A 12,732-nucleotide genomic window follows, 5' to 3' on the forward strand; every position below is an offset into this window, starting at 1 on the left:
TTAAATAGTTATTTTATATTAAGACACCTAATAAATATTATATTAATGTAAATATATTATAAATATACCAGGTGAATAAAAAGTATGGAACCAAACGTTTTTTGTTTAAACTATTTATTTTTTGAAAAAAACTAATTGATGAGTGATAAAGTACTGTAAAAATGTGATGATTTAACAAGAATAAAATTTTTCGAAATTTCCTTTTGTTTTTGAGTTCTACAAAAAAAAATATTTATTTAAATGGCAACCCGCTATGAAATCATTTTTCTCATAAAAGCTATACTCTAAGGATTACAACTATCTACTTTATATTTAATTTTTTGAAAAAATTTTTTTTCACGTAAATTGCAATTTTGACAAAAACAAAACAAAATTTCGTTCTGAAAATACGATCACATTACTTTAATTTATATTAATTATTATTTTCTGGAGACAAATGATTAAAAATAAAACCGCTTGGTTCCATACTTTATATTCACCCTGTATAATTTAATAATAATTTCTACTTTATACAGGGTGCGCCAGAACTCGCGCCCCATAGAAAATTTTCAAGTAAGCTAAGATACCAGGAACATGAAAAAATGTTTAAAAAATTCTATCTGTCAAATTTTTTTGACATTTGACATTTTTTTATATCTATTTAATGATACTGATGATCTTGTATATGGTTTTTTACAATTATTTTGTAAAGGGACAAAAATTTTGCCAATAAAAGCGACAAATAACATTGAACAGACTTACAATTTAGGATACAGCTTCCTTGTTTACTCTTTTAATAGCCTATGGCAAAAAAACTTGGAAAATTATTTTTCCAACAGAAATAAATAGAATCAAAGTGCAAACTGGCGCACCCTGTATATAGGAAAATATGAATTTACAGTTTAACCGATTAACCATTTAACTGGTTACAACTTTTTTCGCCAAAATTTCAACTCGGTGAATCTTTCGTTTACAAAAAAAACACTTCCTCATGTGATTGGTTGTATTTGCCCCAGAAATACAAATTCCCTTTCGGCTTCTTCGCCGTGTTCGTGGCAAAGCCCGACGACTCCGACTGCACTGGCGTGCCATCCCTTTTCTACGACACCAACCGCACCAAAACCATCACCCTCATCGTGAAACCCAGCATCTCGTACCAAGACTACGTCAATGCCGTCATCGCCACACTCTCCTCCATCGGCGTCTTCTACTTCCTCTTCATCGCCGGTTTCTTCTTCTGCTCGAAACGCGGCTACGTCCCGAGACAGATGGAGTACGTCAGCAGCGAACCGGCGACTCCTAGCACAACCTGTCCCGAAGAAGGCGACGACATCTCACTCGACGAGACTGAATACGACGTCGTCTCCGAAGCCGACCAAGACAAGTCCATCAGGTTGGGAAAATCGGTGATTTTTTTGAGCGACTTAGCCCGGAAAGACCCACGAGTGCACAAATACAAGTCTTATCTCTACTTATACAACGTTTTAACAGTTGCGCTCTTTTATGGTTTGCCCGTTATTCAATTAGTTGTGACCTATCAGAGGGTTTTGAACGACACGGGACAACAGGATCTTTGCTACTATAATTTTTTGTGTGCCCACCCTTTGGGGGTCATCAGCGATTTCAATCACGTCTTCTCGAATAGTGGTTACGTGCTTTTGGGGCTGTTGTTTCTGGGGATTACATATAGGAGGGAAATCACCCACAAGGATCTCACTTTTGAACGGGTGAGTTGAAAAATTAGAAATTGTTTAATTGTTTGGTAGCAATATGGCATTCCGCAACACTACGGCATGTTCTACGCCATGGGGGTGGCCCTGATCATGGAAGGCGTCCTTTCGGGGAGTTACCACGTGTGTCCCAACCAAGCCAACTTCCAATTCGGTAACTCTCCACTTCTACCAACTTAAACTAACCAAAATCAGATTCTAGTTTTATGTATGTGATGGCCGTCCTCTGCATGGTCAAACTCTACCAAAACCGGCATCCAGACATCAATGCAACGGCTTATGCCACTTTTGGGGTCTTGGCTGTTGCTATTCTTTTAGGGATGATCGGGATTTTGGAAGGGAATCTCTACTTTTGGATTGTTTTCACCATCATTTACTTATTGTCGTGTTTTTATCTCAGTATTCAAATTTATTATATGGGGTGTTGGAAATTGGGTAAATTATTTCGTTAATTTAACAGTTTTATTAATTTTTTTTTCAGATAGGGGTTTGCTAATAAGAGTCTGGCGAATTTGTGTGTACGAATTTTGGTCAGGACCTTTAAATGTTATCAAACCGATTCATAAAGCCAGAATGTGTCTTTTAATTATCGGAAATTTGTGTAATTGGGGGATGGCATTCTGGGGGCTTTACCAACATCAGAAGGACTTTGCCCTCTTCCTCTTGGCTGTGTTTATGGGCAACACTTTATTGTATTTCTGTTTCTATATTGTTATGAAGGTAAATTTCAAACTCACTTGTTACATATTTAATTTTTTATTACTAGATTATCAACAAGGAAAAAGTCAACAAATTGTCACTATTCTTCCTATCTTTGTCAACACTTTGTGCCATTTCAGCAATGTATTTTTTCCTAAATAAAAGTATTTCCTGGTCGGTAAGTATCACAATTATTTTTTCAGTCGCTGTTTAATTTTTTTTCAGAGAACCCCCGCACAATCAAGACAATTTAACCAAGAGTGTAAACTATTGAGATTTTACGACTTCCACGACATTTGGCACTTTTTAAGTGCCATTGGGATGTTTTTCACGTTCATGGTCCTTTTAACTTTAGACGATGACTTGTCCCACACCCATAGGAACAAAATTGTGGTATTTTAAACTATTTTGTATTAAGGTTTAGGTAATAAAATTGAACCAATACTTGTTTCATTTTATTGCGACAGCATTATCGTCGGGTAATGGACACGAAATCCCCTTAAAAAATCAATTAAAACATGTCTAAACGCACTGAAGTTAAACCTTTTCACAGTTGGGACATTGGCCGTGGATTTGGTTCAAAATTCGTTTCGAGTTGACTGAACTTAACCACTGCAAAAACCCATTTAGTGACTTACAAGTTTGGAAAAGTTAATTACCTCATATAAACATTGGACGTGGAAAAAATTCTCGCATGATTTATTTCCGCATATAATTTCGGGCATTTTCTCGTTGAGACGTAGGGAAAAACAAATACAGCACTCCCCAACATCCATCAACGTGTCTCGGTCCGTTTTCGGTTTTTGAGGGAATTTATTGAGATCTAAAATTTTCAATAATTGTTCGAAAAAGTCACCACTGTCGTCCCATTCGTCCAATTTCCGGCTCAGTTTTTCCAGACATTGACTGACGCGTCGTTCAGGCCCGAGGAATTTCAATTCCGGTCTTGCCTTCACGTTCAGAGGGTCAATAGTCACGATCACTGACAAATTCTGGTCTAACAATGATAGTTAATTGCAATTTTGTTAAATTTGTGAGTTACCGAGCCAAATCCGGCGATGGGAGTCCCCCCGTGTCGGCTTTTCGGGGTCCAAAACCCCACAATTTTCATCTAGTTCGTCCATAATGTCAAAAAGCGGCTGCAAGTCCTCGAGAGATGCCAAAAATCGACTGTAGACCTCCGTCAAGTTGGAAAATTTTCCAAATTGTTTTAAAAAATACTCAGGAAGTTCGAGTTTTATCGGCTTGAAAATGTCTCGAGGTTCGTCCAAATCCACTGAAATTTCGAGTCGGTGTTCCCGGCGTCCCTCATCCACTGTTGTGACTCGGATTAGCAACAAATCATCAGAAATCTGACTATTTCTGATGTTTAAGTGAAACCTCGCAAATTCGGAATACTCGTGGAGGACCCTCTTGTATGAATTAACATGATTTTGAGGGGTTTGCTTCAAAACTGTAACAACATTGTCGAGAAAATCGGTGATATTGTGCGATTTAATTTCGGCGATTTTTTCATCAATTTGTGTCCCAAATGTTGTATTTAGCGTGAAAGTCACATTTCCATTGACGTTTTTTTCAATTACGTGTAAATCAATATCGCGGGACTGAAATATAGGAGTTAGAATTAAATTAAAGTAACATAACCTCACTTACCCCACACATGACGCGACCGTTATAATGGATGCATCCATTACGAGACTTTGTGGAAATTAATGGATACTTAATTAGAAGACTTAAATCATTGTGCATTTTGTGTTGAGAACGTTAAAAACTGTGTTTTTTTCCTAGGTTAGAGTAATGACAGTTATCAATTATTACCAACGTAATCAATACCAACTTCGTGTAACTAAAAAACCTGTCTTTAGTTACTCGTTGATGTATTGCCATCCGCCAATACCCGAGTCGCTAGCTTGTGAGAGTCCATTTAACATCACAAGTTAGGGTCTCAGGGAATAGGCAAATTAAGCCTCATTAACAAAACAATCGTGAGGCGTTGCCTTATAACAAAATAACAATGATAAAAAATGCTAAAACCTCAAAATTCTTCCGGGTTTCTTCTCAAGATGAAAAGGCTCGGGTCTGGGAAAGTTAGCAGGCTGTACAGCACTCCCAATAGGTGTAATACTTACTATACAACCTACTACCTCAAACAGACCCTGCCACAAAACTAGTACTTTTTCATTTTCAAAATGGCGTCTGGTTCCTGGTCGTTTTTTCTACCAGTAGGTACCCATAAACAAGAACTTGTGACAACAGACCCACAAGTTCGGATCTACGGGTTCCACCGGATAGAACAAGCCTCCTGGTGACGTTCCCGTCCATCTGGAACCAAAAAAAAAAATTGTCACTCCAGGAGATATATCTATTTTTAGCATGGCGACACACTTTCAGGTTGAAAAAATTGCATAATCGCGATGCTCTTTTTTCGGCTCCTCCCCTATCAAGCTTGCATAACACGATCGCAAAAAGCGGCAAACTTTCTCTCCCAGTCTGGCCAGACATTGCAAAAAACACACAGACCGAAAGGTCAATGACCTTACGAACGCGCCAACGATCCCGGACGACGATGGCGCGTAATTTGATTTTTCGGTAAGGACACGCCCTTCAAGGTCTTTTACAAGTGTACGAATTTTTCAAAGGGTGATTACAATACAATAATTAAGGTCGTGGGCCCCACCGAATTATTTACAAATAGTTGCGGACTGTCTAGACTCAGACCTACGCAACATGGATCGTAGTGTGCTGCGGCTAGACGCGTGTATAGATCGTCACTTGTTGAACAAGCCGCCTTTGCAACGGTGCGTGCCGCGGAAATCACGACGGAACGCTTCACATGGACGCGCGAATGCGGAAAATCTCATCTTTGACATTTGTCTCGTGATCAAAAGAGGCTTTTGACGCCGGCTATTTGGCAAAAAATCGGACTAGCAAAAAAAAACACTTCTCACTCGAACATAATATAAATTATGTAATACTTGAAGATTTTTCGTTTCTATTTTTAGCGTTCTAAAATTATCTCTTATCAAAGAGGAAAGGAGATATAAATCAACGTACTTACACTTTAATTTATCACTACTATTTTTACTACTTGCACAGAACAAAATTTTTGGCATTTATAGGTTATAGCATTCATAAATTAAGCCATTTTTGTCTTAGTTACATAGTAAAACTCATTAGTGGACATAAAAATTGAATAGTAATGTGGATATAAAATCAACTTCAAGGACCTTTAGTGACTCAAAATTGAGAATCTGTTGTTCAACTCAAAAAATCTTTGATATCGTATATACCAGGTGAACAAAAAGTATGAAACCAAATGTTTTTTTTTTTATTTTTACTTATTTCTCTATATTATTGAAAGTAACTTTACTACTTACTTGTCTAAAGCATAATAATTTTAAAAAGGGTAAAAAAAATGTTACAAGACAATATTTTATAACAGTTATGTGAGGACTATAGTATATCATCTCTTTATTCCTATGTGACATACAATGTTTTTGCAACGCCATTTAAACTCGGAGACTCATCCCTCCCAGCCTCTTGTTTGCTCTCTATTTATCTAATGAAACTTCGTATTAATGCATCTTTGTCTCACAACAGTCTGTCGAAAAATATAGCGATAGTACCAATTATTTTCTAATTCTTACACGCGAGTTTTTAAAATAAGACAGTAATAAAGAAGGATGGTTTTTATGTGAGCAACAACGACCTCAAAGTATAAATATAAACAGCTCAGTTTTTGACCTGAGTTGATCCGAATCAATAAATCAGAGTGTGACCTTAACAAATAAAAAAAACCCACGCCACTGGTAACCTGTCAAAATTTGAAAACCTTAACAATTCCACCCAAGATTAATAATCCAAATTTATTTATTAATCACCTGTCAATAACAGTTAAAAAATCACTCAAACAATTACAACCAAATCACTAAACTGATCGCGAACTTGTGCTACACCACAATGACAGTTTTACCAACATATTCCCGTCTAACACATGTTTGAGACATATGTCAGTCAATACAATAATATCCTCAATTACCTAAACGACTTTTTTTCTAATAACTTTATTCGAGTTAATGACCGGTTATAGTGTATCAAAAGAATAGTAATACAAAAAAATCGGTTCTTTAATGAAAAATGAAACATCCTGTATAATAATAATGTGAATTTCTTAATTTTTCCCGACTGTACCCCGGGTCGATATCTCGTCTCGAAGAATAATCATGACGACAAGTTCGCATCGGCAAGGTTCACAATCTCACCTACTACACCATATGATCGTTGTTGCAACGTTGCCATACCATCGTAACGTCTCTACTTTTCGATACGTATACGACGACGACGATTCGGCAACGTCGCGTCTGGACATCCACGAACGCCCTTGGAATCTCAGTCGGCGCGGGTTAACAACCCGATGTTGCTGCTGCCGGTGCACAACCGAAAACCCTCCTCCTTCTCCCTCCCCCTCCACTTCTTTCAAGCCACAGCCACCTTCGCGATAGTGAAAAGTTCTTTCCTGAGACGAGGAAAAAAAAACTACAACGGATGGGGTGGAGACGCGGTTATGTCATATGGGTTCGAATTCAGTTTTATGACCTGAGAATGTATAAACTCAGGACGTGTCCTGAGAGAGAAAAAAAAAGTGAATAAGGACCGGTTACGAACTTGGTTTCCTGATCTGAGTTACCCACTTGCAAACTTCCTATCCAATTAAAGTTTTTCTGAGAGTAATATGACAAGTGCTCAAACTGATTCGCGTAATTTGTCTCAAATGATTCGAATTCAAGTTAATTTACTCTAATTGAGTTGTCACCTGAGCAACCACTGACCTCAATAAATCTGGTTTATCACGAGATGAAGTTGCACTGATTTTATACATTTTAGTTTCAGAAAAATGAACCAATACACCAATAACACAAAAAAAACTGAACAAATGAATCATACTCTGATTTTTTTTTACTAAAAGTGCTAAACATGCAGTATAAGTAAATAATATACAAGGTGGTAAAAATACCACAAACTGTTAAAAAGCAAAATTATATAAATACAGAGTGTTTTCTTGATATTGCGAAAAATTGCAACCACATATTCTACGAAAAATAACACTAATTTGTCAAATAAACTATAGCCCTATACAGCTTCGTTACGGATATACAGGGTGATAAAAATTAAAATCTATTCGTCCGAAACAACTTATTTTCGTAAATAAAGAAAACTCACTGTATATTCTATTTATTAGTACATTTTATTAAAAAAAAAATATATCGGCGAAAACTAAGATTTCTTAAAGGTGCAGATGTGGGTCAAGTTTAAACTCGAGTAAAACGTTGAAAACTTCGATCTGCACTTTAATCTTGGCCTAAATATAAATTTATGACCTGAATAGTTCGCCGCTTCCATCGAATTGAACACAAGTTAAAAAATAATGTCCACACCTGTGTAAATATGTCGCAGAAATTTTTTTAGGTGTTTGAGTATGATACAATTTATTTTATTTTTTTAGTATTCAAATTAGAACTAAACTGAAATATGGATACATTGTTAAAAAAACTATTTCAAATTCAAATCACAACCTCAATAAATTATTCCTGTCCTGACCTGACCTGTACCAAATTTTTTACAAGCCAAACTTACTCTTAACTGGTTTTATGGTCGAGTTAAACATAGCGACATGACTTCTGTTACAGATGCCAAAAAAAAACTATACCTAATACCAGTTTAAAAATGACTCAAAATGAATTATAAATTAAACCTAATGGTTATATAACAGGTAATTATTAACAATCATTTGTTCCACATCACATTTTCACAGTCGTTATGCAAATAAATCACCTGCATATAATCCTTCAGCAGTATATTAAAAGATTCAAATAGATTAAAACGTGCAAAAATAATAAAACAATTTGAACGTAGTTGGCACAGTTGAGAATCACGTGACGTACAAAATAACCTTAATTTTTCGAATGTCTCTTAAATCAACAATGAACAACAATATGTGAGAGAACTACGACCGAAAGAGATAAATGTGGACATTTAGTGAGGTCAATAAATGCAATTTTATTGGATGTTTGCCAAACGAATTTCGTGAGTCACGACTTCCACATCTTCATTTCATGACTAAAACAATCGGAAAAATCGGCCCATAAACGAAGTATAAACAAAACCAGACTCGACTACAAATTCGTGTTATTTTTTGCCAAGTACGCCACTGGAAAAATTACGGAAATCCTATCGATTCCACCAAAGCTCCAACATAAATGTGTTTTTGTTGTCTAGACACTCCTATTTCTCCTCTTTACTTGTTTAGACTAAGCTTTCTCAAGATTTAGATTAAGATCAAGTCGTTTATGCATTTTTATAATTTAATTTTATGAAGGTCAACGTTCCAAAAATGAACTCTAAAACAATTTACATAAAAGTTCCGTCATTTAAGTAAAAGTTTCAATACTAAAACCTCAATTTTTTTAAATATTCTATAAATAGCACCAACCAAAGTTTATTTACATATCCATTTATTTTTCAATTTGATAAGACTATATCTGTTATGACAATAAAAAATGCAAGTGATAAAAATGTTTTGTTTTCAACAGGCCACCAGACGAACATTTAAATTTAGCTCGGTGATAATTACTATACAGGGTGATTGACACTGTAAAAAAATCGCAATCATTCTATTTTTACTCACATTTTTTCCATTACAAAGTAGGAGAGCAAACTGTTTATGTTTAATTACTCAAACCGTCTGGGCAGGCATACCAACACTGCTAGATAAAAAATGTGGGCGACAATTCGTAAACATTTCATGGATGTCTATATTCCAACATTTGGAAATTTTTTCCCCAATTATCAACTGTTCTTATTATCGTTTCTAGTCAAACAGGAAACGACTCAATCGACCAGTTTTAGAAAAATCACCCCAAAAACCGACAAGTCTGGCGTCTGGAGTGCGTGATAATGACCACCTGTGGATGCGTATGCAGTGGCGTAACCAAATTTTAACACTTAAAAATTCATCACCCCACGTGAGTTTTTTTAAATGTATAACAGTTCAGCTGTTGAACAAATTATATTTTATAGCCGTGTGTCTATTTTTAGTTTTATTCACTGGCGGTTGGTATTAATAGATTTCTAACTAAATTAAAAGTGCACACCACGTGATCATTTCAAAATGAAATGAAGTATAGAATAAGCCCCGCCCTATTAATTACAAATAATGTCCACGTGACAATTTTCAAAAAATAATCACCTTGATAATCGTGCTCCAAAATCCCTATTGTTTTACACACACGCACTATACACCACACGCACTGAAAATTAGGCACGTATAATGACGTCACAATACCTTTCGTTTTACTACACGTTTAATGTTTCTAATGGGAGGCCGTGACATTGAACGGAACTAACCTTACCTAACGCGGGCGCGTTAGACCCGTCGAAGAAAACGTTAAAAAAACGTACGCAATAATCAAGACGGCTCTGTGCACTTCATTTGTCTTTCACGGCCACCTCGGGACACCAACCCGATTTTTTCTACCTGTCCACAATGACATAACAGTTCTTTTACCTGTCACAAAAACGCCAACACCCACGCCACTGGATCAATTAAACAACAATTATTTCCTCTAATAGTAACGTCACGTGAAATAGAACGTTTTTTATTTTTCCAAAGCCTACCGCAATACTACCGCCCGACGCTGGATACTGAAATTTGATAGAAGCAAATGCATTCGAAATGTGTGCGTGAGATGCGTTTGTTTTTATTGATGCGCATGCGTCGCGTTGCAACGACCGCGTGCACTATCTGTACAGCAGCGCCTCTGGCGGTCGCTGATATAGGATGCATGACGGTTCGAAGCCCAGCTTAGAGGAGGGGTGTTTGGCCACGCCTACCGTGTAGACTGGCTGTTGCTATGCAACACCCTTTTTAATGGCACACTTTATTTAGACGGTTGTCAAGGTTACGCACACTGCCTAGAAGAAAAGCGGCGGGTCGTAGCATGCCGTGACTGATATGCGTCGTTGGAAAACGAAACGTGCCGCCGAATGGCGTCGGTGGCGGCAAAAATTATCACCGCCTCGCGATTATGGAAGGGCTTCCACCGGATTATTTATGATTCGATACGGAGATTTTTGCGATTGAAACGTTTAGGTTTTTTGCAATTTTATGTGCCGTTATAGTTGGCGGGATTTGAGACAAAAAATGATGCAACCTCGAGAAGCACTCTTGATCGAGAGTTTACTATCATGCTAGTGTCATAAAAATGTCATTGTTGACATTTGTTATTACACCGTCTCAAAAACGGTAGCTTACGAGATGCTATAAAACTGTCAAAATTAGCAACTGTCAAAAATGCGAGTAAAATGTCAGGGCCAACTTGTCTCTTCACAACGAAAGACAAAAGGTAATATTTCTGTTTTACATAATAAATGCTATTTTTTGACATCTGTAATTAGTCATTGTGACAACATTCCATAAATTGTATTCAATGTGTAATACACTGCATATTTTTTGTGTACATACCTATATGGCGGTTTAAATAATGTATAAGTGTGGTATTAACTGATTATGAGTTATGATAATATTTAATTGCAATAATTAGAAAGGTGTCTATTAAAATTTCTTAATATTATGAAAGTGACAGAGATTTTATATTCTAATAATTTTGCGTTGAATAAACAATCTACCAATAACAATGACAATTCTCAAAACAAACAAATTTACTACTTAAAAATTTTGCAGTAATAAAGCAGTAACATAGAAAAAACTACGTTTTATTAATTAATTATACTTTTGGAAATTTTATTAAATAGAATCCGATTAAAACAACGAAAAAGCGTAAAGGTAGGTAATAAAAATAGTCGTAACAAAGTAGAGAATTTCTAAAGTAAAAAATTCAATTTTAAAATTTCAAAACTAGATTCAGGGGTTGAATAATTGTATTCTGTTGTTTTTAGAACTCTCGTTAAAAAGTGAGTTTTTTGCCATATCCACACAATGAAATTGTCCGAACAAAATAAGTTCATCTAATGTAAGTTTTAATAATTAAAAAAATAATTAAAATTAGGTATGTTATGTAGTGTGACTTAAAAAATTCCGATATTTTTGAACAATGTTTTTTTGATAATATAGAAAAAATCACAAATTCTTACTTTTGACTTGTCTAAACTATGGCATAGAAGTAATGATTTACTGCCAAGCACAATGAGTCTTCAGACACCAAAGCCTACAGTCAAAATTCTAAAGGTTGAAAAATGATACCTACGCAAAGAGGTTGACTTTTGAAAAAATTAAATAAAAAAATTACATTGTAACAAGGCGGTAGTGCTAAGAAAAGGAAAAATTATATAGACACATACTTTACAAAATTGTAGATTTTAATTATTTGCATTATAACAAAATATTTTTTCAAAGAAAAAAAATGACAGTTTGTTGCACACCAAAAGAAAATAAGAGACTTCACTGAGATCGTTTATCTCAACGGTAGCGATACCAACCTAATAAATGTTCCAAAAAGTTATTGCAAAGTAAAAAGCATCGCAGTGCAGAAAATATAGCTTATCAAAAAGCTTTGAGTATAAAATACTTATTTACCTAATATTAATAATATTGAAGCACGAAGCAAAACTGAACGCTGTAAAATACCGAATGCACAAATGAAGTAAGTTCAAAACTTTTAGGCCAAAGACCGTTTTTCGATTAATTTATATTTCGATTTGTCAACATTCAATATACACGCTTTGCCAGAACTCGCGCCCCAGAGAAAAATTTCAAATAAGATACCATGAACATGGAAAAAATGTTTAAAAAATTCTCTGTCAAAAAATTTTGACATTTGGCATTTTTTTATGTCTATATTTAATGATACTGATGATCTTCTTGTATACTAACGACCTTGTATATGTTTTTTTTATACAATTATTTCGTAAAGGTACAAAAATTTTGCCAATAAAAGCCATAAATAATATTAAACAGCGTTACAATTTAGGATACAGCTTCCTTGTTTCCTCTTCTAATAGCCTGTAGCAATAAAACTTGGAAATTTATTTTTCCAACAGAAATAAATAGAGTCAAAGTACAATATTTAAACTCTCATAACTTCGAAATTTTTATAGATAATTTTTTTTTTAACATTTTTTCCATGTTTCTGGTATCTTACCTTATATGGCATTTTTCTCTGGAGCGCGAGTTCTGGCGCACCTGTATAGTATGTCCCCGGATTGAGTCTACAAAATTATCTCTGCTTTTACGCCAAAACTATAAAGGAAAAACACAACAAACAACACAAATATGTAGGTAATTAAAACTGATTCATTTTTCTCTTGA

The 12,732-nt window shown here is 35.3% G+C and overlaps 2 protein-coding genes across 2 annotated transcripts in view; one reads left to right on the top strand and one right to left on the bottom strand.

Annotated features, from left to right (window-relative positions):
- LOC123008407 (SID1 transmembrane family member 1-like) overlaps positions 1-2,852 on the top strand; it is a 5,244-nt gene extending 2,392 nt beyond the window's left edge. Inside the window, exons 5-10 of the mRNA XM_044404190.1 lie at positions 996-1,706; positions 1,746-1,863; positions 1,905-2,144; positions 2,191-2,429; positions 2,476-2,586; positions 2,634-2,852. Of these exons, the coding sequence (XP_044260125.1) occupies positions 996-1,706; positions 1,746-1,863; positions 1,905-2,144; positions 2,191-2,429; positions 2,476-2,586; positions 2,634-2,810 (1,596 nt within the window). The 3' untranslated portion in view covers positions 2,811-2,852. The remainder of the gene's footprint in view (positions 1-995; positions 1,707-1,745; positions 1,864-1,904; positions 2,145-2,190; positions 2,430-2,475; positions 2,587-2,633) is intronic.
- The window catches only part of LOC123008411 (E3 ubiquitin-protein ligase FANCL), a 26,833-nt gene continuing 16,550 nt past the window's right edge, over positions 2,450-12,732 (bottom strand). The window contains exons 2-6 of the mRNA XM_044404195.1: positions 4,062-4,730; positions 3,451-4,012; positions 3,068-3,405; positions 2,952-3,020; positions 2,450-2,906 (exon numbers count right to left, since the gene is read on the bottom strand). Coding sequence (XP_044260130.1) covers positions 2,859-2,906; positions 2,952-3,020; positions 3,068-3,405; positions 3,451-4,012; positions 4,062-4,157 — 1,113 coding nt within the window. The 5' untranslated portion in view covers positions 4,158-4,730 and the 3' untranslated portion in view covers positions 2,450-2,858. The remainder of the gene's footprint in view (positions 2,907-2,951; positions 3,021-3,067; positions 3,406-3,450; positions 4,013-4,061; positions 4,731-12,732) is intronic.

This window comes from Tribolium madens, unplaced genomic scaffold (assembly GCF_015345945.1).
Source record: "Tribolium madens isolate multiple individuals breed KSU strain unplaced genomic scaffold, Tmad_KSU_1.1 Scaffold_71;HRSCAF=194;Tcas5.2_LG6, whole genome shotgun sequence".
In the NCBI taxonomy this organism is placed as follows: domain Eukaryota; kingdom Metazoa; phylum Arthropoda; class Insecta; order Coleoptera; family Tenebrionidae; genus Tribolium; species Tribolium madens.